Raw genomic sequence first — 20778 nt, 5'->3', positions numbered from 1 at the left:
CTGTTTAATATTTCCATTGAGTGCCGACTTAACTATTGTAGCAGTTTGCCTTTGGAGGAAAATAGCAAGGAGAACCCCGAAAGATGTTGGAAATAAACACTGAAAATACACTGACATTATGTGGATGGAACTGTCGTTCCACGTCTGAGGGATACACGTCGGAACTATCAATTTTACCTACCCCTCCACCGCCCCTCACCCCCCGTAGTGACATAAAGGGCGCCTGCGTATGCACATCGAAGTGGTGTTCTGAACTTTAGTTCAAGAAAAATGCGTACACGTGTTCGAATTTAACAGTCTGCCTTATAAGTGAGCAATGTCGAATCTAAAGGTTGTACTCATGAACTTCATTAAAATCCTCTTATGATTCTTTAATAAAGAAAAGCAAACAAAAACGGGTTGAAAAGGCGGGAAATTCGAGTACAGTAGTTCTTTTAACTAGAGGGAAAAACTTATTTGTATAACTATTGTTAGGCACACAGTTATAATACATAGTAGATTTGCTCCTTATGGCAAATACTTTACACGTTGTGCGGGCTTTTACAGCCGTCTGAGGGCTACATGTTGTGAGGGTCTTGACCATTTCATTGTGTAACTGGTGAAAGTGATACTGATGGAGGCGGAGAATTTCACTTGTTAGAGTGTTCGGGCATTACCACAGAGCCGCATCCATCCTCCGAAGTCACGGCGATCTCGAGAATGCTGGAAAGATCACTGGGAATGTCTGCATTCTGATAGAAACTCTCGGCGGCAGTTTTTGTACCCCAGACCGGAGTAGAAGACGCAGTGCCCAGCACGTCCAAAGAGAAGGCATCGGTTGCTGACGGAGAAGGACATTGAAGCAGTTCTTGGGCTAGGAAATTGAGATCTGCAGTCGAAAGAGAAGCAACAGAGGACAGGCACAGCAAGGCGGAATCTGAACGAGAATCACAATTACAGCTTCTTGTTTCAGGTCCAAGTGAGGAGTGCCCTTTACATGAAGGTGTAGTTAAGGAACCAGGTATAGAAAAGCGCTTCTCAGCTTCCGAATAAGTACTGTCATTCTTCATTGCTCCGCATTCCAACTTTGAAGCATTTACCTTCATATTTATAAACGTACTCTCATCCATAATGGCTCGCTGCTCAGAAATGGGTGAAGATAAGGCAACAACCCCGGAACCATCATTTATGAAGCCTCGATTCAAAGTTGAATTCATGCTTAACTGAATCTAACTCAAACCAGCTCTTCGGCGGTTTATATGATTGCGTTCGTGGCCAGTTAATTAGAAATACTGTGCAAACCATTAGGGTCAATCAACGCCTGATTGGTTCCAGTCCAGCGCTACTATTGGTGCATTACCCCAAAAGATAAGTATCAAGAAGCTTCGACTCAGCCCGTCTTGATGGAAGAGTTTGCAGCCCACCATGGATAAATATTAGTTCCTCTTGCAAAGGTATTTCTATCGGCTCTGGATCTCGACCATCATGGATCAATTCTGAAGTGCACTAAAAGTGTTAAGTGAATGTCCACACAGACAGACAAGTGAAAGAGAAAGTGGTGAAATAGGGAGAACAGAAAAAAAAAACAATAAATAAGATTGAAAATACTAAATTCCATCAATTCAAAAAGTAGTATAGGTCCTGAAGAAGGGTCTGGCCTCGAAACCTCCATAGACACTGTTACAGGAAAGATATTGGCATGGATAGACAGTGAGTGAGTGAGTGAGTGAGTGGAAATAAAAGGGGCCTTTTCTGGTTGGCAACTAGTGACTGGTGGTGTTCCTCAGGGGTCAGTATTGGAACTGCCACTTTTCACATTGTTTGTTAATGATTTGAATAATGGAATTGATGGCTTTGTGGCAAAGTTTGCAGATGATAGGAAGATACCTAGAGGGCTAGGTAGTGCTGAGGAAGCATTGCGATTGCAGCAGGACTTGACAAATTGGAAGAACGGGAAAAAAATTGATGGATTTTTTTTAGGAAATGTATGATGATGCATTTTGGCAAAAGGAACAATAATGCAGACTTTTATCTAAATGGGGAGAAAATTTAAACATCAGTGGTGCAGAGGACATAGAAGTTCTCATGCAAGACTGCCAGAAGGTTAATTTACAGGTTGAGTCTGTGGTAAAGAAGGCAAATGCAATGTTGGTATTTATTTCAAGGGGAATAGAATATAAAGCAAGGAAGATAATGCTGAGGCTTTATAAGACACTAGTCAGGCTGCACTTGGAATATTGTCAACAGTTTTGTGTCTCGTATCTTAGAAAGGATGTGTTATTGGAGTGAGTCCAGGGGAGGTTCACAAGATGATTCTAGGAATGAAAGGGTTAACATACAGGGACAGTTTAGCAGCTTTGGGCTTGTACTCACTGGAATTTAAAAGAAAGCAGGAGCATCTGAATGTTGAAAGGACTATATAGGGTGGATGTGGAGAGGATGTTTCCTATGGTGGGGGTATCCACAACTAGAGTGTGCAGCCTCAAAATTGAGGGGCGACCCTTTATAACACAGGTAAGGAGGATTTTTTTTCAGCCAGAGAATAGTGAATCTGTGGAATGCTCTGCCACAGACTGTGGTCGAGGACAAGTGTTTAGGTATATTTAAGGCAGACATTGATTGTTTCCTGATCGGTCAGGGCATCAAAGGACATGATGAGAAGGCAGGTGTATGGGATTGAGTGGGATCTGGGATCTGCCATGCTGGAAGGGCAGAGCAGACTCGATGAGCTGAACAGTCTAATCGTGCTCCTATGTCTTATGGTTGTATGGTCTATATTTTCTAACTCTTAATATCATTGCATTTTACAATAAAACATCATTTGATTTTGCCAAGTCACTGTCTTGCTAAAACAGAATTCACTTCATAAAATCTTGTTCCACTCAATAATATGCAACCAGCGACAGAGTCAGGTGTGCAACTGTGAGCCAAGGCTAGAATGTGGCTAGGAATCCATGCCCGAAGAGAAGGGTGTAAGACCTGAAGAGAAGGGACTACGGCAGGAACAATTCCCTCTATGCTGTGCAGGCGCGCAGCCACTCAGTAACTGGAATACTCCCATGCATGTAGGTTTTGCTGCCACATAACTGGAATTTTCTTTTATATAATGCTAGTATAATTTTGAAATTGTGCTAGTATAACTTTGAAATCTTTTGATATAATTGTAAAATACCCATAATTAATTGTGTTAATGAATATAATCTATAAATTTTCTAAATAATAAATGTACCACAACCTTTAAAACATTTTGGAGCTTTCAAGTATTTGCATTGTCATTCTTTCAAGTTACAACACTGTCACAAATTATAACAATAAACACAGAATGGAAGTTGGTAGCTTATTGTCAATAAACCACCAGCCTGCTGAACAAAACGTGAAAGCTTTTCTTTGTACTGTATTTCATTATACCCTTCAATTAATAAATAAAATCAAAAGTATGTGATTTTTCAATCATCGTTTGCATATTACAAAAATAACCATTTGAAGTGCTGTGCATTTTTCAGGCCATATAAATTTTCCTGCACAGAGCAATGGTTGGTCTATGAAGGTGTAAAAAAAAAGAGGGAACATTGATGGCAGGGCAGGATATCAAACAGCAGGGAAACAATGAAGTGATACAGAATCAGGGAGCACTGAGGGCATGATGGGTCATGGAAAGATTGGTGAGAAGGAGGAAGGCAATGGTCAAGGGCACTTGTACCAGAATCCTTGCATGCATGAGAGAATGCATCTGTACTGGCCACATGGCGCTTACATGCAAAATTAATGTCCATGCACAATCTGTCCTTCAATTATCTTGGACCACTTGCCAGTGGATTGACACTTTGCTCCATCAAGTGATTGCTACCATATAACAGCCATGCTTCTTTAAACAGGCAACTTCCACTCCTCCCTTTAAAAGAATGCAGGTACTAAAGCAAGGGGGAGGGGAAATGCTACTGTGTGCTTCCAAATTCTCATCGAAATAATGCAAGAGATACTGGAGGAGGGCAGGCGGTAGCCTCAAAAAGTCGAGTTTGCATAAGTAACGCCATTCATTCTTCTATACCAAAATTATAATTTATTCATAATAAAACATACGTACAAAATAACACAAGCTCTTTTCATTCTTAGTGTCGTTTGGCCACACATTGAATATTGCATAGTAGTATTAGCCCATATTTTTGTAGACGGTGCCATTACATTTTTTGTTTGCAATACTTGATCGCAGCCCATTGGAAATAAATAAACACAAAGAAACAGAAGGATGCCTGTTAGAGCGTGCGGAGGGTTGGCAGGAGGCGGGCCGACTGCGCAGGCGCGGGGGTGGCGCTCTTCCAGCCAGCGGCGAGCGCTAGATTTGGCGGTTTTTAGTTCGGGCGGAAGAGAGAGTGGAGTCAGTTAGTCAGTCAGGCCGGCTCCGAGAGGGTCTACACTGGACACACTGCAGCCGCTGAATTCGTGTCGGGTTCTTGATATTTGTATCTTCCTGCCCTTGAGGCTGGGGCGGCGGGCTGAAGGGGCTCCGGGCGAGCTCTCCCCGCGCTGGTGACCATGGCGCAGCCGACCCTCCGGTAAGTGAGTGGCCACACTGAGTGTTACTTACTGGCCGATTTTCTATCGGCATCAAATATCTGGTTCATAAAAGGTCACCATTCGGCCCTTCGTGCTTGTGCTCGCCTGAAGAGCTGCCTGGCCTCATCCCCATTCCCTGCTGTAAAACCACTGCCTTAAAGACTCCTCTTAGCAACTTTTAAGAATATCTTCTACTGTTCCATTTGTATTTATTGTCTCGGAACTCGACGAGAGGCGAAAACGTTTTGGGAATGGCACCACTTCCAGGTAGTGGGTCAGTGGGACCTTGGCTCCACTGGAACAGCTTTGCATAATTCCAAGACACAAAACTGATACAAGCAGTAAGGAAGGGTCACATAAAGATTCTTGAGGGTTGGAACTGCGTAGTTGACTTGCTTTCAAGTCCAAGTCCAGCATCTCTCTAGGCACTTGACTGTCCACACCAAAGTGATGCTCTTGATTGGAACCCTATCAATCGTCCTGAAAATTCATTCAACCACAATAGCAGCTGCGTGTTCCTTCTACAAAATGCATTACAGTTACTTGTCCATATTCTCACAGCATCACCTAAACTGTAACTATATATAACCATATAACAATTACAGCACAGAAACAAGCCATCTCGGCCCTTCTAGTTCGTGCTGAACACTTACTCTCACCTAGCCCCACCTACCTGCACTCAGCCCATAACCCTCCATTCCTTTCCTGGCCATATACCTATCCAATTCTTTTTTAAATGACAATATCGAACCTGCTTCTACCACTTCTACTGGAAGCTCGTTCCACACAGCTACCACTCTGTGAGTAAAGAAGTTCCCCCTCATGTTACCCCTAACACTCAACTCATGTCCTCTTGTTTGAATCTCCCGGACTCTCAATGGAAAAAGCCTATCCACGTCAACTCTATCTATCCCCCTCATAATTTTAAATATCTCTATCAAGTCCCCCTTCAATCTTCTATGCTCCAAAGAATAAAGACCTAACTTGTTCAACCTTAAAATATGTGCCAACAGGTAAAAGGGTATAAGGCACATAGATTTCTACCTCCTGCAGGTTCCCCCTCAAATTGCCCACCAAGTTGACTGGAAATAAAGTGGCAGACCTTTATCATTCCCAGGGTTTAAATTTTGGAACTTCCCAACCAATACCACTGTGGGAGCACCTTCACCTGAAAGCTTGTTCACAACCTTCCTAAGGACATGTAAGCAATAAATCCTGTCCTTGACAGCACTGCCCAGATGAGTGAAGTAATATAATCAAAGAAATTTTTATGAGAAAGACAGCAATGGAAAATGCATAGAAGAAAGGAATATAAACTAATCAACCATGATCTTATTAACAGTAGGCAGGTTTGACAGGCCAAATGACCTCTCCTGCTCCTAATTCATACTTCTGTAACAGAAAGACAGATTGGTTCTAAGATAGAAAAATCTGAGGACAGAAGATGAAAATACATTCTCAGACATGTAGAGGTTGATCATTGAATTAAAAGAAAGCAACATTGTATGCAATATCAAAAATATAGTTGAGAATTTATAACTAATTTACAAGAATTACAGTTGCTTAACTGAATTTTGAATTTTTACTGCCTTCAATATAATGAAGTTTTAGTAATGAGATTTATATTTGGTGTTTTATGGACATCTATTGTCACAGGTTCATTGCAAATTATGCTCGTGCATTCCCTCACTAATGGTAATAGAGGTCAACTTCTCACTAATTGAAGGGGGTGGGAAATGAAGGATGTAGGGTCTTACAGAATGTCAGCCATCAAGTGTCTATCTAGTGAAAATTCTATTTTCTTGTACTCCGCCTGCAACCAAGAGAAAACTCAAAGCTTGCATTGTCTTTTACATTATGAGCTTTTCTTTTAATTTTGTGTGAAATATAGTGAGGAATTGGATGAGCTCTCACAGGATTTGGATTATGATGTTCCAGACGGCAAAGATGGCAGTAAACTGTACAAAGTCAAATGGACTTCGGAAGAGGTATATGCTCTGAAACCAGTTTGTTTAAAATGCACCAAGTTAAGGTTGCAAAATGGATAAGATTTTAATGTCTGTTAGGATTACTGTGATAAAGGATTTGCCATTTATATGTGAAATCCAATGGTTGTATAGAACTTGAAAGCTTTTTTTTGCTGATAACTTTCCTGCTTATAAAATAAATTCCACTTGTATGCTATCTAATCAATGTTATTAAGATCAATTTAGAAATCATATTTTGTTCTATAAGTTTTTTTTCATGCTGCCTTGGACAGAAGGGGTTTGCTCAAATAATAAGTTTATATTTTTTTCAGTTCTTGCTGTTCATGTCACTCTAGTTTTCACTGGAATATTCCTGAAGCATACTAATGCTGCCACAAATGCTAATTTGTTATAAGAATATAGAAATTCTTTTTAGTAAGAATTCAAATTTGATTGTCTTTGGTAGGTAAAGCAGTGGCAATCCACTTACAGTGGATTTCAGAATGTGGGCATCAAATGTGCACATAGTTATGACTCAGGATTCATATATTAAGTCCTGTCAATGTTCAGGGGTGAACTGGATGTGTGCTGAACTTCAGATTATTTATCACATGAGATATTCTACTGATTTAGTCACTGTCATGTACAACCAATCGAGTAGGTTTAAGTGACCCTGTTAATTTCCAGGTCCATAGACCTACCAGCAGATTGACATGTTAACCAAATTTCAGTGACTCCAACTAACCATTGCAGCTACAAATCTGTTCTGAATATTATTAATGCATATGTCAGAGCACTAACATAACAGTAGAGTATTTTATCCTTGGCATTGGCGCACTGTAAAGCCATCTATCCCTTGAGCTCCTGAGCACTTCAATATCTTGGCTGATCAGTGATTTTATTTCATAAGAGTGCTTTTTCTCTGTTCCTCTTAAATACCTTGATATCAATCTCAAATTTAACATTAACAGTTGACCCAGCATCACTTAGTGTATACGGAAGAGAATTTCAACTCTCTACTAGCACTGAGTGTTTTTCAGCTTCACTCCTGAGAGGCTGGCACTAACTAATTTTTAGGCAATACCTCTGGTCCTAGACTGCCTAACCAGTGTAAATGTAAATCTTGAAAATGTTAATGAAGTCACCTGCCTTTTAAATTCCAGAGACCTCAGTCCTAGTTTGAATCATAGAAATGTACAACACCAAGATAGGGTCTTTTAGCCCACCTCTTCCATGCTGGCCAAAGTGCCTATTTACACTAATCCTATCTGTCCATCTGGTATCCATGTCCTTCTGTGTTTTTCCTATCCAAGTATCTGTCCAACTGTCTTTTAAACATTTTAAATATTCCAGATATTCAACTAACTCTGTGGACAAAATTTGCATCTCCCATCTATGCCCACATAACTTTGTGAACATTGATGAGTCACCCCTTGGCATTCATTAAATATGCTACTAATAAGTACTTGCAAAACTCCCAATGTCAAGGTTTTGTTTAGATAAAAGTATAACTTTTATCCTGTCCTGGAGATGTATACATCAGTACTCCATTAATGTTGCTTTTCTGAATATGATATTTTAATGGTTCTTGTAGTATTTTTATTGCTTCTCACTTTGCATAATTTCAGAAATATTTTGAATTATACTTATTTTGGTTTAAAGAAGTAGACTACATTAAAATTATTTGGTCATTCTATTAAAATCTTGGTAACGTTTTCATCTGCAGTGGTATAGTGCTCTCTATCGTTGTGTTGTCAATACATTTAGACAAGTATATTTCTGTCCCATGATTTAAATAATTTCTCAATGCACCAGCTAATTGCAATCCCAACACAGAACCTTTTGAGATCCTGCTTGGTCACATGCTGTCAAATTGAGTATCTCCATAATCTCTATTCTTGTCTCTGAACTGATTCCACAAATTACAAACTCACTTTCAAGGACTCTGTAACTCATGTTCTCAGTATTAGTTTCTTATTTGCATAATTTGTCTTTTGCACATTGGTTATATGTGAGTTTTTATTAATGTATAGTTTTTTTAAATTTATTAAGTGCAATCATGAACAATAGCCAGATCAGAAATGCTGATCAAGTCAACTAGTTCCCAAAGAGAACTCTGATAGGCCAATCAGCTGGTTCACTGCTGCTCAGCGAAAGAACATAAAAAATTCATATGTACAATTAAGAAACATTAAAAAAATAGTAGAAATACTGGAGTCATGATGATCATTATGAAGTCTGCTGGAGAGAGAGTCCTCCATAATTCAGAGAGATGTCTGATGCAAGTAACACCTGGTTTGTCAGTGACTTCCAGGAAAGACTGGATGGCAACCAAGAAAGGTCGGTGATGCTGGAAATACAACTGACCTCCAGGAAAGATTAGCACGGACACACAAGGCTAGCAACCTTCTGTGCAGCACTCGCAAGAGGCCACCATACGAGCTACAGATGAACAAAATACGCAATACCCCCAAAGTCTCCATAGAAGGAGGGAGGATGAGAGATAGGATGGACATAATGGCAGCGGCCAGGACTGTAAATATGATAATGAGAAGGGTCAAGCAAACAACACTGACCAGGGAAACATTCAGTGCAAAGCCCCATTGCGGCAAAATCTGCAAAACATCAAGGGCTTCAAGATACACCAAAGCAGGTCCAGCTGTGGAAAGAAGGCCATTCAAGTGCAATGCACAGACTCAACTGCTGGGAATCACCCCACAGAGCTTAAGATTTCTCTGCACCTAAGCTGCCCCAGTGCCAAAGAAGGAACCAAGTGAGTCCCCCCTCAGATATCCTATTCCATTCATCAAGGAAAGCAGGGATCAGAAGGCCTAGATCATCAGACATTGTATCTTGGAAACAGTTCAATAATGACCTGGATTGCATCTTGGAAGCTACATTGGCAGGACTCTACAGGAAAATCAACTCCTTCACAGCCATTGCTAAAGAGCGATTCGGCCCAATGGAGGAGAAAGGGGATTTTAAACCATCATGGCAATCAAACAGGAGGGAAAGGAGAGATTTGCCACCTGAGAAGCAAGAAAAAGACACTTAACAAACAATTCAAAAACAGTTCACCCGATGAATAAGAAGGTGTCAAAGATCGAACCAGTGAACTGCAGGAATAGCTATGTAAACTCAGGAGAGTGGAGCAGCAGAGAAAGAGAGAAGAGCAGAGTTTGTTAAAACACATTCAGGTTCGCCAAGGCTCTTCTCAGCCAGCAAAATTTTGGCACCCTAATCAGCGCAAAGCAGGAGGTGGAAGAATTACAGCAGGAATCACATAGCAATCCCTGTAGGAATCAGGGACTAGAATTCAATCCAAAAGCCTCCCATCCAAAAATCCCAGCAACTGAGCTGAACATGGCAGAGCCCATGTGGCAGGAGGTCCAGAATATCAGAAAGAGAGCTAAGTCATCTGCCACCCCCAGGACCAAGTGGTATCCCTTGCAAGGTACATAAGAAATGCCCAAGGCTCTCCCGGAGGTTGTGAAAGATAATGAGGAAGATTTGGACCAAAGGCGCTATTCTACCAAGCTGGAGAATGGTTGAAGGATGCTTTGTTCTCATGGAAGAAGATTCCTCCACAATTACCTGGTTTGGGACAATCTCCCTCCTTAGCATGGAGTACCACTATATCAACACACCTCAATAGTCAGCCAATTGATCCACAAGGCCAAGCAGAAAAAAGGCAACTTAACAGTCGTTTGGTTAGACCTAGCCAATGCCTATGGATCAATTCCACATGTCCTCATTCAGGTTGTCCTGGACCACTACTGTATCCCCCCAGTAACGCAAGGCATGATCACCAGCTGTCTAGGAGGATTCAAGCCACACTTCACTTCAGTCGACTTTGCAACCAGGTGACAAGACCTCCAGAAAGGGATTCCCACTAGCTGTACCAACTCCCCCATCTTGTTTGTCATGGGTGTGAACTTCCTCATATCAGCAGCAGCAAACGTAACCCAAGGCCTGGTGCTGGAGCCTAGGATCTGACAACCTGCAATACGGGGGATCAAGGATGACATCATGGTAACCATTGTAACTCATGTCCAAGCAAGATGGCTATTGGAAACCCTGGACAACGTAGCTACCTGAGCGAGGATGACCTTCAAGGCAAGGAAGTCCAGGTGCATGGTGATCAAAAGGGCAAGGTTACTAGCACGTTTTGTCTTCGGTTATAGGGAGCAGATATTCCATTCATAGAAAACAACCCAATAAAGTGTCTTGGAAAGTGGTTTAATGCAGCAATGACAGACAGTGCCAACATCACTGACACCGTAAAGCAGACTGAAGAGTGGCTGAAGAAGGTTGACAAAACTGAACTCCCTGGCAAATTTAACATGGTTGTATCAACATGATCATCTACCAAGGCTGCTTTGGCTTTTCATGGTGTACAAGTTCCCCATGACCACTGTGGAATCCATTTAGGGGAAAGTTAACAAGCACCTATGGAGGTGTCTGGAGATGTCCCCCCCCCCCCGAAATTTTTCTTCAGTGGGTCTCTGCTTAAGATTAGGCCAGCTACAGCTCCCATTGTCACTGGTTGTGTAGGAGTTCAAGATGGCAAAGCGTAGAGTTGTGTTAATGCTGAGGGGCTCCAATGGCAAGCTAATAAATCAGGTAGGAGTCACAAGATCAGGGTGAAAGTGGGCTGCCAACTTGGCCATAGACCAGGCAGTGAGCTCCCTGCAATTGAGAGACATCATCGGCAACCCTTGCCTGGGGCGGCAAAGCCTTGACTCTGCATGCTTCCAGCGGTGGGGAAGTGCAAGGGATAGGCGTGACATGGTCCAGACAGAAGTATGGAACTGTGAGGATGAAAAGTGGGTATCAAAGGTTGTGTAGATAGGGTCACAGGGTGCCTGGATAAAATGGGATCTTCTCAAGCGCAAGATCACTTGGGCGGAACTTTACAGACTGGACCCCTTCCACTTTTCTTTCCTTATGAGGTCCATATATGACACTCTCCCCACACCATTATAGCTGCATACACGGGAGCTGAGAGAACACCCTAACTGCAAGCTTTGTGGTTAGCGAGATTTACTGGTACAGATACTGTCAGGATGCAAAACAGCTTTAATACAAGGATGGTATAGGTGGCACCTTGACAAGGTCCCGCTGTTCCTTGCTGACACACTGGAGCGGGAGAGGTGTAAAGAGATGTCATCTGACAGGCAAACAGGGCAGTCATTTTCATCGAGAGGGCCACACCAGTCATATCAGAGGCCACGTGGCTATTCCCCCATGGAGATCAGCTGTAGAGGGTTCCCAGCAAGGTCAGCATGGAGGTTGCTGTTTCCTCTGGGATTTGATGAAAAGAGCAAGAATCAAGCAGCTCGCAGGATGGGGGAGGATGCAGAAAGACCCTCTTGCTGGATATGGAGTAGTAGACAGGAGTTGAGCTGGAACTTAGGACAATTGGGCAGTGACTTGGCCATCATTGTTGACACACCAACTGAAGAATGTAGTGGTTAAGGATCGAAACACTATGAAGGTCGGGCACCATCTGATGACATCTGCCCCGACCAGAGCCTACGGTTACCTCGTCAGGTAACTGACGAGAGCATCCCAGTGTATGATGCAAGTCCAATATTCCATTATACTTTTTGATTTCTTGTAAATGCCTGATGCATGTCAAACCAGTAAATGGTAACATATACATACATTGATTGACTTTGTCATTTAACATGATCATAGAACTGCTTAGACTTGTCCAGTCAGTCGAATAAGCTGCCTTTGGTCCCATGAGCAACCTCAGTTTTCAGTTTCTGACAAGGGATTTTATGAAAGGTTACTTCAGTTAAGTAACTCCAAAGATAGCCCCTGCTCACTACTTAAGTAATAAAATAATTGGATATGAGTTGCACTTTACAGGTCCTCTTTTTTTAATATATCTGATCAATCAAAGGTTTTCATGATTCTGATAAGATTTCTTTGTTTCTTCCCCGTCTTTCTTAAGTAACAAAGAGACTTGCGTACTTTTCCACTAAAATTTTTTTTCTGAAATTAGCTGAACATCTGATTTGTTCTTGCCCACTTCCTTTGTAAAACAGGAACTAGGATAGGGACCTAGTGCCATAATTTTCATTACTGTGTTACCTTCTTAAAATGCAGCAAGTTCAAATGTTTGTCAGCATCTGTTGCCAGTGTTCTGACAATGGATTTGGTGGTCAGTGACATTCTTAACTGGTTGTCCAATACCATGAGGTTAATTTTAAAAGTTAGCCCCTTTTTGTTTTAAAGATCTGTAACGAATACCTTCAGCCTGAATAATATGTTCTACTCATAAGAATACAGTACAGTAGAGAAAAACTGCAGTAAATGGGTTTACAACAGTGAGGGCATTTCTGTTTCAAAATCACTTATCAGACATATTGCAAAGTTCTAGTTTAATGCAATATTTCCCCCCGTATATCTGAATCTAATCTAGATCACATTGCACTTTTTTGTCTGCTTCCACAGTACTTTGGTCATAAACATCTTATATTTTTGTTGTAGAGCTCTATTAATTGGTCCTTTTCCATATAATGTTTCACAGTGGTTATAAGAGGCACCGAGCTGTGTCTCCAATGGAATATTAATGATTACAGTGTTATAGTGGTGTAAATTAAACTTCTTACTTTTGTGTAGGATGAAAGGTTAAAGAAGCTGATAAAGCAATTTGGCAAAAATGATTGGAAGCTTATAGCAAGTAATTTCTCTGTAAGTATCTTTGTAGTTACGACTTTTAAAAGTAGTCACTTTTGTCTGAGTTTTTCATGAGAAAAAATGATCTAACTTTAGTGTATGTGAAGATCTCAGAAAACCATATTTATTGCATTTATCTGGAATTATATACAACAAATAGACTTGCGTACAGAGTATATGAGTACTTAAGAGAAACAATGGTTAGGCTGTAAAATTGAAAGGATTTTTAAAAAATTGCTGTTTTCCAAAACTAGTCTGACCTATTATTTGGTAGACAGGGTCCAAATGTTCTTGTTACAGGTTGTGAAATTTTGATCTGCTTTGTACTGCTCTTTCTAGCAATGAAGTACAAAATTTTGGTAATTGTTGAATAGCTGCCCTTCATTGAAAGACTTGAACTTCAAGTCAAGTCACTTTTATCTGGCGATGGTAGATAGCCACTCTGTTATCCATGTGCCCTAGTCGAAAATTGTGTATCAAACTTAAAATAGAAAATTAAATTAAAGTAACACCAGGTCTGAAAGGCTGCTGCTGCCGTGCCGCCTCATGGGGCTTCTGGAACTACGTCTTCATTCATTTCCCAGTTTGGTGAAATGAATTTTTTTCCTTTCCTGTGGAATGAGCTTGTTTAGGTTTCAGATAACTTCACATTGGCCTTGCTTTACTGTTTGGAAGGCATCCAGAGTTCTGTAGAGCTTTATAATTTGGATCTTTGGCTCTAGGACTGGCTGGTGCAAGAAATGGGGTGCTGCTTTGGTGATGAAGAGCACAAGTGCTAGTTGCTTCATTGCTAACTGAACACTGTTCAAAGCACAAGCCAATGTAGTTTTAACACTTTTCAAAGTCATTTAGAATTTTTCATGTTCTCTTAAGAACAATTAGATTTTGCTCCCTACTAACCTGTTATCAGGTCAGGTTTTCTACTGAATAACATTAGGCCTTTTGCTAGCCAATCAATGTGTGAGAGTGGACCGACATTTTGGGTATTGACTGTCAATGTTTTGAATTAGTTAAATGGGTAGAAAGTAGGTAAAAGACAAAGGTAGGGAGGAGTAAGTAGATTATAAAGTTCAGAAAAGTCAAATATTCAGATCAAATGTGAGAAAATCTTGAAGGAATATGCCATTCCTATACTTTGTGTTGAGGTTCATTAGAACTGGAAATGTTTCAGTGGGAGGAGAACTTAACCAGGGCAAAGCTGGCACTATATGTCCAAATAGAATAGAGATGTTCACCTAAGTCTTTACATTATGTCTCTGTCTAAATGTGCAATATGCAATCATAGTAATTTATAGTAAATAGAACAGTCAATGTAACATAGAAATATACTCAAATCAATGAGAGTTAATCAGTCTGATGGCCTGGTGGAAGAAGCTGTCCCAGAGCCTGTTGGTTCTGGATTTTATGCTGCGATACAGTTTCCTGGATGGTAGCAGCTGGAGTAGATTGTGTTTGGGGTGACTTGAGACCCCAATGATCCTTCAGTCCCTTTTTTCACACCTGTCTTTGTAAATGGCCTGAATGATGGGAAGTTCACAACTATAGATGTGCTGGGCTGTCCACACCACTTTGTGCAGAGTCCTGCGATTAATGGAGGTACAGTTCCCATACTAGGCAGAGATGCAGCCAGTCATCCCATCTTAGCCCATCTCCATCCCTCCTGTCATCTACAACCAGCTCCTTTGTTTTTGTGACATTGAGGGAGAGGTTGTTTTCTTGACACCACTGTGTCAGAGAGATGACTTCTTTCCTGTAGACCACCTCGTTTATTGTTTGAGATTACACCGGGAGAGGGAGAGATTAAAAATGTCTGTAAACACACCTGTCAGTTGTGCTGCACTCATCCTGTTACTCACCCTGGGATGCCGTCCGGTCCCGCAGCCTTGCAGCTGTTTGCACGTTGGAAACATCTGTGCACCTCAGCCTCAGAGATGATCAGGTTGCGGGTTGTAGCAGTGGCTTTCCTCAGAGGCTCAGAGTTAGCAACCCAGCAATCGAACCGAGCATAAAAGTGATCGAGCTCATCTGGGAGAGAGGTCGCGATGTTGGCAGCACCATTACGTTTGGCTGTGAAGACTGTGATGGTATGCAACCCTCTCCACAAGTCACGTATGCTGTTTGTTGTGAATCTTGACTCAATCTTGACTCAACCCTGTATTGTTTCGCAGCGTTGATAGCTTTGTGCAGATTGTAGCTGCTTTTCTTGAGCTCCAGCTGATTGCCAGCAGTGTAAGCTCTATGTCGCGCAGTAACTGCTGCTCACATGGAACTATTGATCCAGGGTTTCTGGTTTGGGAAGACCCTGACCGACTTCTGAGGGATAACATCATCAATGCAGTTCAGGATGAAGCATGTGACTCCATCCGTGAACTTGGAGACATCCTTATCGTGGAAGACATTCCAGTCAACGTCATTGGAGAAATCCTGCAGCATGGAGGCCAATTGGTTGGACCAACAGTGGACGGTTTTAACTATGGCCGCCTCTTGTTTCAGCTTTTGCCTGTATGTCGGGAGAAGTAAGATCGAAGAGTGGTCTGATTTTCCAAAAGCTGGGCGAAAGGAAGCTTTGTAAGCATTACTAAAGGGAGTGTAACAGTTGTTGAGAGTGTTATCTGCATGAGTGCTCACATGGATATACTGACAAAACTTCGGAGAGACTTACGTCAGCAATGCTCGATTAAAGTCACCCACGACAATGAAGGCAGCTCTGGGTGTGCATTCTCCAGTGTGTTGATGGTCTTGTACAGTTCCTTGAGAGCCAGGGTCAGTATCACCCTGCAGTGGAATGTACACAGCTGTGATGATGACATCCGTGAACTCCCTGGGTAGGGTGCTGCACCAGGTATTCCAGGTCTGGGGAACAAAGGATTTGAGAGCATGCATGTTCTGGGGGTTGCACCAAACATTGTTGACCATAAAGCATATCCCTCCTCCTTTACTCTTCCCAGAGAGTTTTTCTGACCTGTCCACCTGGAACAGGGAGAGCCCAGAGGGTTCGATAGCGTGGTCCAGAATCTCCTCTGTCAGCCAGGTCTCCACGAAGCACAATATGTTACATTCCTTTGTTTCCCGCTGGTAGGAGATTTCTGGCTGTCAGTTCCCACAGCTTGTTGTCCAGGTACTGAACATTAGCCGGGAGTATGCCAGACGATTTCCATGCCGTCTCAGCCTCACCAGGATGTCGGCCTTTCTCACTTGCCTCCGGTGCTTCTTCCGAGGTAGTGGCAGTGTAAAGGCTGATTTATACTTTTGTAGGCTCTATGCCATAGCCTATGCTGTTGTGAGCATTTATACTTGTGCGTTGGTGTGTCAGTGTCACTCTGCAATTCACCGCCAAAACGCTGGTTGGCGATGGGGTTTCTATGCCACTGTGTTGAGTTTCTTTGTGTACTTCAAACAATGGCGACTGAAACCAAGCGCATCATGTTGGAGTTGGAGCTAATAAATGTTGAACAGGAGTTACTTTTATTGAAATTACTGCAACACAGAAAAGAGAGAAGACGTCAGAGGAGATGGTGTATACAACAGTTGAACGGATTGAGGCAGAAGGAGGGTGAATTTTCTGTGCTTGTCTGGCCACTGAAAGACATGGACGAGGAAATGCATTTCAAATATTTTTGGATGTCGACAGGTAGATTTGATGATTTGGTTCATCGTTCAGAAGCAACTGGAAATGCGATGCTACCAGGCGGACCAATCACAGTTGTTGCGGTCTGCGTCACTGTGAAGCGTAGTTACATTTTTGGGGAGGTGCACATCAGGCTACAGTGTAGGGTACGTGGCTATACCGTACTTACGGCGTAGATTCGATGCAGAGGTATAAATTGGCCTTAAGAGATGAGTCTCCCATGGATCGCGCAAGTGGGGGTTCCCAGTGTAGGAAAGGCAGCACATAGTGGGTAAATGCTGTTTTTCCGCTGTTCAGAAGGATCAGTCTATCATATCTGATGTGACTATCAGCTACTTGAATAGAAAATGCTAACCTGTGCAGTAAATATGGCCTTTTGCATAATCATTTTTTTAAATACCCGAGGGTTCGCCTCTTTGTCAAGGAAAATTTCCCCCTTTTCCTGATCTACCACCTGCTATGTTGTGGGAAAAACTCACTCTTAGCTTCAATAATAAAGGGCTGAGCTCTGTACTATACTCTCAGCTGATGTCTTTGGGAGTTCAAGATTTAAACAAAACTAAGACTAGGTGGGAGGATGACTTTGGTATGGATCTGGCTGAGGAATATTGGGCAAAAGCATTGAATACAGTTCATTCCTCGTCATCATGTGCTAGACTGGGGCTCAAACAATTTAAAGTTTTACACAGGGTACATTTAAGTAAAGCCAGGCTTGCTGACATATATCCTGGGACAGACGCTGGCTGTGACAAGTGTTCCTTCTCTCCGGCTGGTTTAGTGCATACATTTTGGTCTTGCCCTTGGCTTGATGGCAATTGGGCATTGGTTTTTAAAATTATTAGTGAGGTCTTGGGGGTGACGCTGAAACCCTGCCCGCTTCTAGCTGTATTTGGTGTGGCGGATATCGTTGCATTTACATCGCTTTTGTTCCGTAGGAGAATCTTGCTGGTCTGGAAATCTGCCACTCCCCCTTCTGCTGGAGCTTGGTTAGAGGACGTAATGTTTTTTCTGAAATTAGAAAAGATTAAATTCTCTTTGAGGGGGTCTGTGAAAAAGTTCTATTCGAAATGGGGACCTTTCTTGTCATATTTTGGGAGTCTTAAGGAGTTACATATTAGTTGAGGGCATTTGATTGTACTTGGGAAGTTGCCCCCCTTTTAACACGCATCTGGTTTACCTCACAGGGTGGTTGATGAATTGTAATGTGAGTGTATTCTGGATCATCTGACATGTTGTGGATGTGTGTGGGCCTTCGTCTTGAAGTAGTGTGGGGGTATGCCTGTGAAATGTTCGTACTTACATTTACAAATTGTTGTATTGTAATTACATTAAATGCCATGGTATGTTCGGGGAGGGAGGGTGAGGGGGGGGTTTGTTTAGAGATAAGATATAAAAGCAGAATGGAGGAAAATGTAATCCATTATGTATTCTGTATTGTGTCATTCCTTCAATAAAAATATATTTTTTAAAAAAGAAAATGCTAAGAAAATTGTAGAAATTGAAGGAAGTACGAGTAACTTGCTGAGTTTGTGATGCTGGTTATTTTTAATGGTACTTTTTGTTGGAATAATCTCATGGAAGACTATCTGGAACAGAGTCTATAGAAAGGAGAACAACGGTATGAAAAGGGAAACATTTCTTCCCTGAGATGTGGGTGTAGGAGTGGCATTGGTATGCTTATTTCTGGGCTTATTTGTCAGATGCAAAGTCTAGTTTAGTTAGGTGTCATTAGTTTAATTAGATTGGCACAACATCGTGGGTTGAAGGGCCTAAGTTGTACTGTTTTGTTTTATCATGCAGTAGAAGATGAAGGCAAGAGTAATGTAATGCTTTTGGAGAAGGGAGTTGGGAGTCATGGAATTGGGAATGATCAGCAGAGAGAAGGGATGCATTTGGAGGCAGATCCCACCTTATCTGTAATACTGCTGAGGTAACATTTGGCTAGAACAAGACTGGCATACCTTCAGTGGTTGTGGAGAATAGCAAGAGACTAAGATGAAATTAAATAAAACCAAATTAATTCTCATCCCTTTTGCAATGTATTCTTTTTATCAAGTTAATTATATAATGTTTTAACAGAACCGAACAGATACTCAGTGCCAACGTAGGTGGCTGAAGGTTCTAAATCCAGAGCTTGTGAAAGGTCCATGGACAAAGGAAGAAGACCAGAAGGTAATGATGTGCAAATACATTAAATTACAAAGATTATACTAAATTGGTAATAAAAAGGTTAGATTTTGTAATTCCATAACTGTAAAGTTAGTTCTGTAGGATAATTGAAATGTCATATAATGGTTAAAATAGTTACGGATAATAAATCTCGTAATACCGTTGGGTCAAATTTATAACAGTGATCCATCCTACCATGGTGGTTTTCTCCATTCTTTCTTCAGTGATTGGTCGAAAGTAAAAATTAAGCATTGCAGCCTCAGCTAAGAAGATGCAGTAAAATTGAAGTAGAAGGCTTATAATGTTAACAAAAAGGACAGTAGGTCTGAAGGTGAAGAGGATTTTAGATTTCGGTAAAGGATTACCAAGAAATTGACAGTTCTCTGTCAGATTCTGTTCACTCTATTATGAAATTGTCTGTTAAGTTTTCATTCCTTACAGACATGCACGGAGGAGAAATTAGAAAGGGAAATAAAGAATGAGATTTTAAACATACCTTAATATATAGAAGATTCCAAAGAATATTGAAGAACCAAATTTCTAGTTAAAATGATTAACAGAAGAAAGGGGAAGGAGCTGAAGGACAAGGAGCAGACAAATTCCCTGAATCAAATAAATTTAAAATGGGTGCTCACAGAGAATCATCACATTTGTCATTCTGGAATTACCTGGGTTTTAGAATAAACCTTGGAAACTAAAGGTAGCAAATATACACTGCATTTAACAAAAAAGTACATAGACCGTTTTGCCTGATATGCATTGGAGATATAATAGCATTACATTTAATTGGGAAGAATCACCATAGATTAGGAAAGTAAAATTGTGCATGACATTTTTTTTTTGAGTTTGAGACTATTAGGGTTGGTAAGGTGAGCCAGTTAATATTGTGTCTTATTTGTGATTAGGACTTGGAAAGAGGTATTTAATAGCACACTACAAGCCCGTGACTTGTATCGCTAAGGACGAGGGCAGTGGGTCTGTGGATATATAAGTGCCTGCAACTTGTCCTTAAAGTCTTTCATCATCCTTACTTTGAAATGTATTGCTATTCTGAATCATTTTCCTTACTATGTGTCAGAAAGGTTCAGGTTGTTCAGGAAGGTGGTTCACTGCCATCTTTTGCGCTGTTAGGGAAGAGCAATAAATTCTGATTTTGCCTGCAAAATGAATGAAATTAATTAACAGACAGATAACTGTATAAAGAAGGGGGCCTTCTTCAAATTATCAGGCTTTTAATATCGGGGAACTGGGAGGATTATTGTATGGGTCTGTGATTTACTGTTTTTATTGATTATTCCAAATGGAAGATTAATTGTAATGGATCCAAGTTTGCTCACAATGCAAAGTAATATAGGCAAGCGAACTGTGAGCACTCAAGGTCTTTGGAAACCAATGGGCAGAATTAAGGCCCAATAAGGTTGCAAGTGGATATCAACTGATGCACCATCAATAACTCACTCTGAGACGTAAAAGCGAGGTATCGGCTTTTATTGACTGGAAGAAGGAACAAGCAGTGAGTGACCACTATACTACATCCTGGAGACAGAGAGGCTGGGCTCCTCCCACAGACCCCTGTATAAAGGTGATGGAGGTCTGAGCCCGGCCTCTCTGTCTCCAGGATGTAGTATAGTGGTCACTCACTGCTTGTTCCTTCTTCCAGTCAATAAAAGCCGATACCTCGCTTTTACGTCTCAGAGTGAGTTATTGATGGTGCATCAATTTTATTGACTGGAAGTTTTAAAACATGGAAAGCGTTTTACATCCGGAAAGATTGGATTTGGACCCCCAAGA

General features: G+C 41.4%; 1 protein-coding gene across 2 annotated transcripts in view; it reads left to right on the top strand.

The window, feature by feature from the left end:
• Window positions 1-4250: 4250 nt before the first annotated feature.
• mybl2b (v-myb avian myeloblastosis viral oncogene homolog-like 2b) overlaps window positions 4251-20778 on the top strand; it is a 61498-nt gene continuing 44970 nt past the window's right edge. For both annotated transcript variants that reach the window (XM_073061980.1, XM_073061979.1), the window contains exons 1-4: window positions 4251-4532; window positions 6425-6521; window positions 13134-13205; window positions 18898-18990. In XM_073061980.1, the coding sequence (XP_072918081.1) occupies window positions 4513-4532; window positions 6425-6521; window positions 13134-13205; window positions 18898-18990 (282 nt within the window). In that variant the 5' untranslated portion in view covers window positions 4251-4512. The remainder of the gene's footprint in view (window positions 4533-6424; window positions 6522-13133; window positions 13206-18897; window positions 18991-20778) is intronic.

The sequence above is a fragment of the Hemitrygon akajei genome, chromosome 11, assembly GCF_048418815.1.
Source record: "Hemitrygon akajei chromosome 11, sHemAka1.3, whole genome shotgun sequence".
NCBI classification, from domain to species: domain Eukaryota; kingdom Metazoa; phylum Chordata; class Chondrichthyes; order Myliobatiformes; family Dasyatidae; genus Hemitrygon; species Hemitrygon akajei.
Note: the sequence above shows the minus strand (reverse complement) of the source record. Positions and strands in the feature narration are given on the sequence as shown.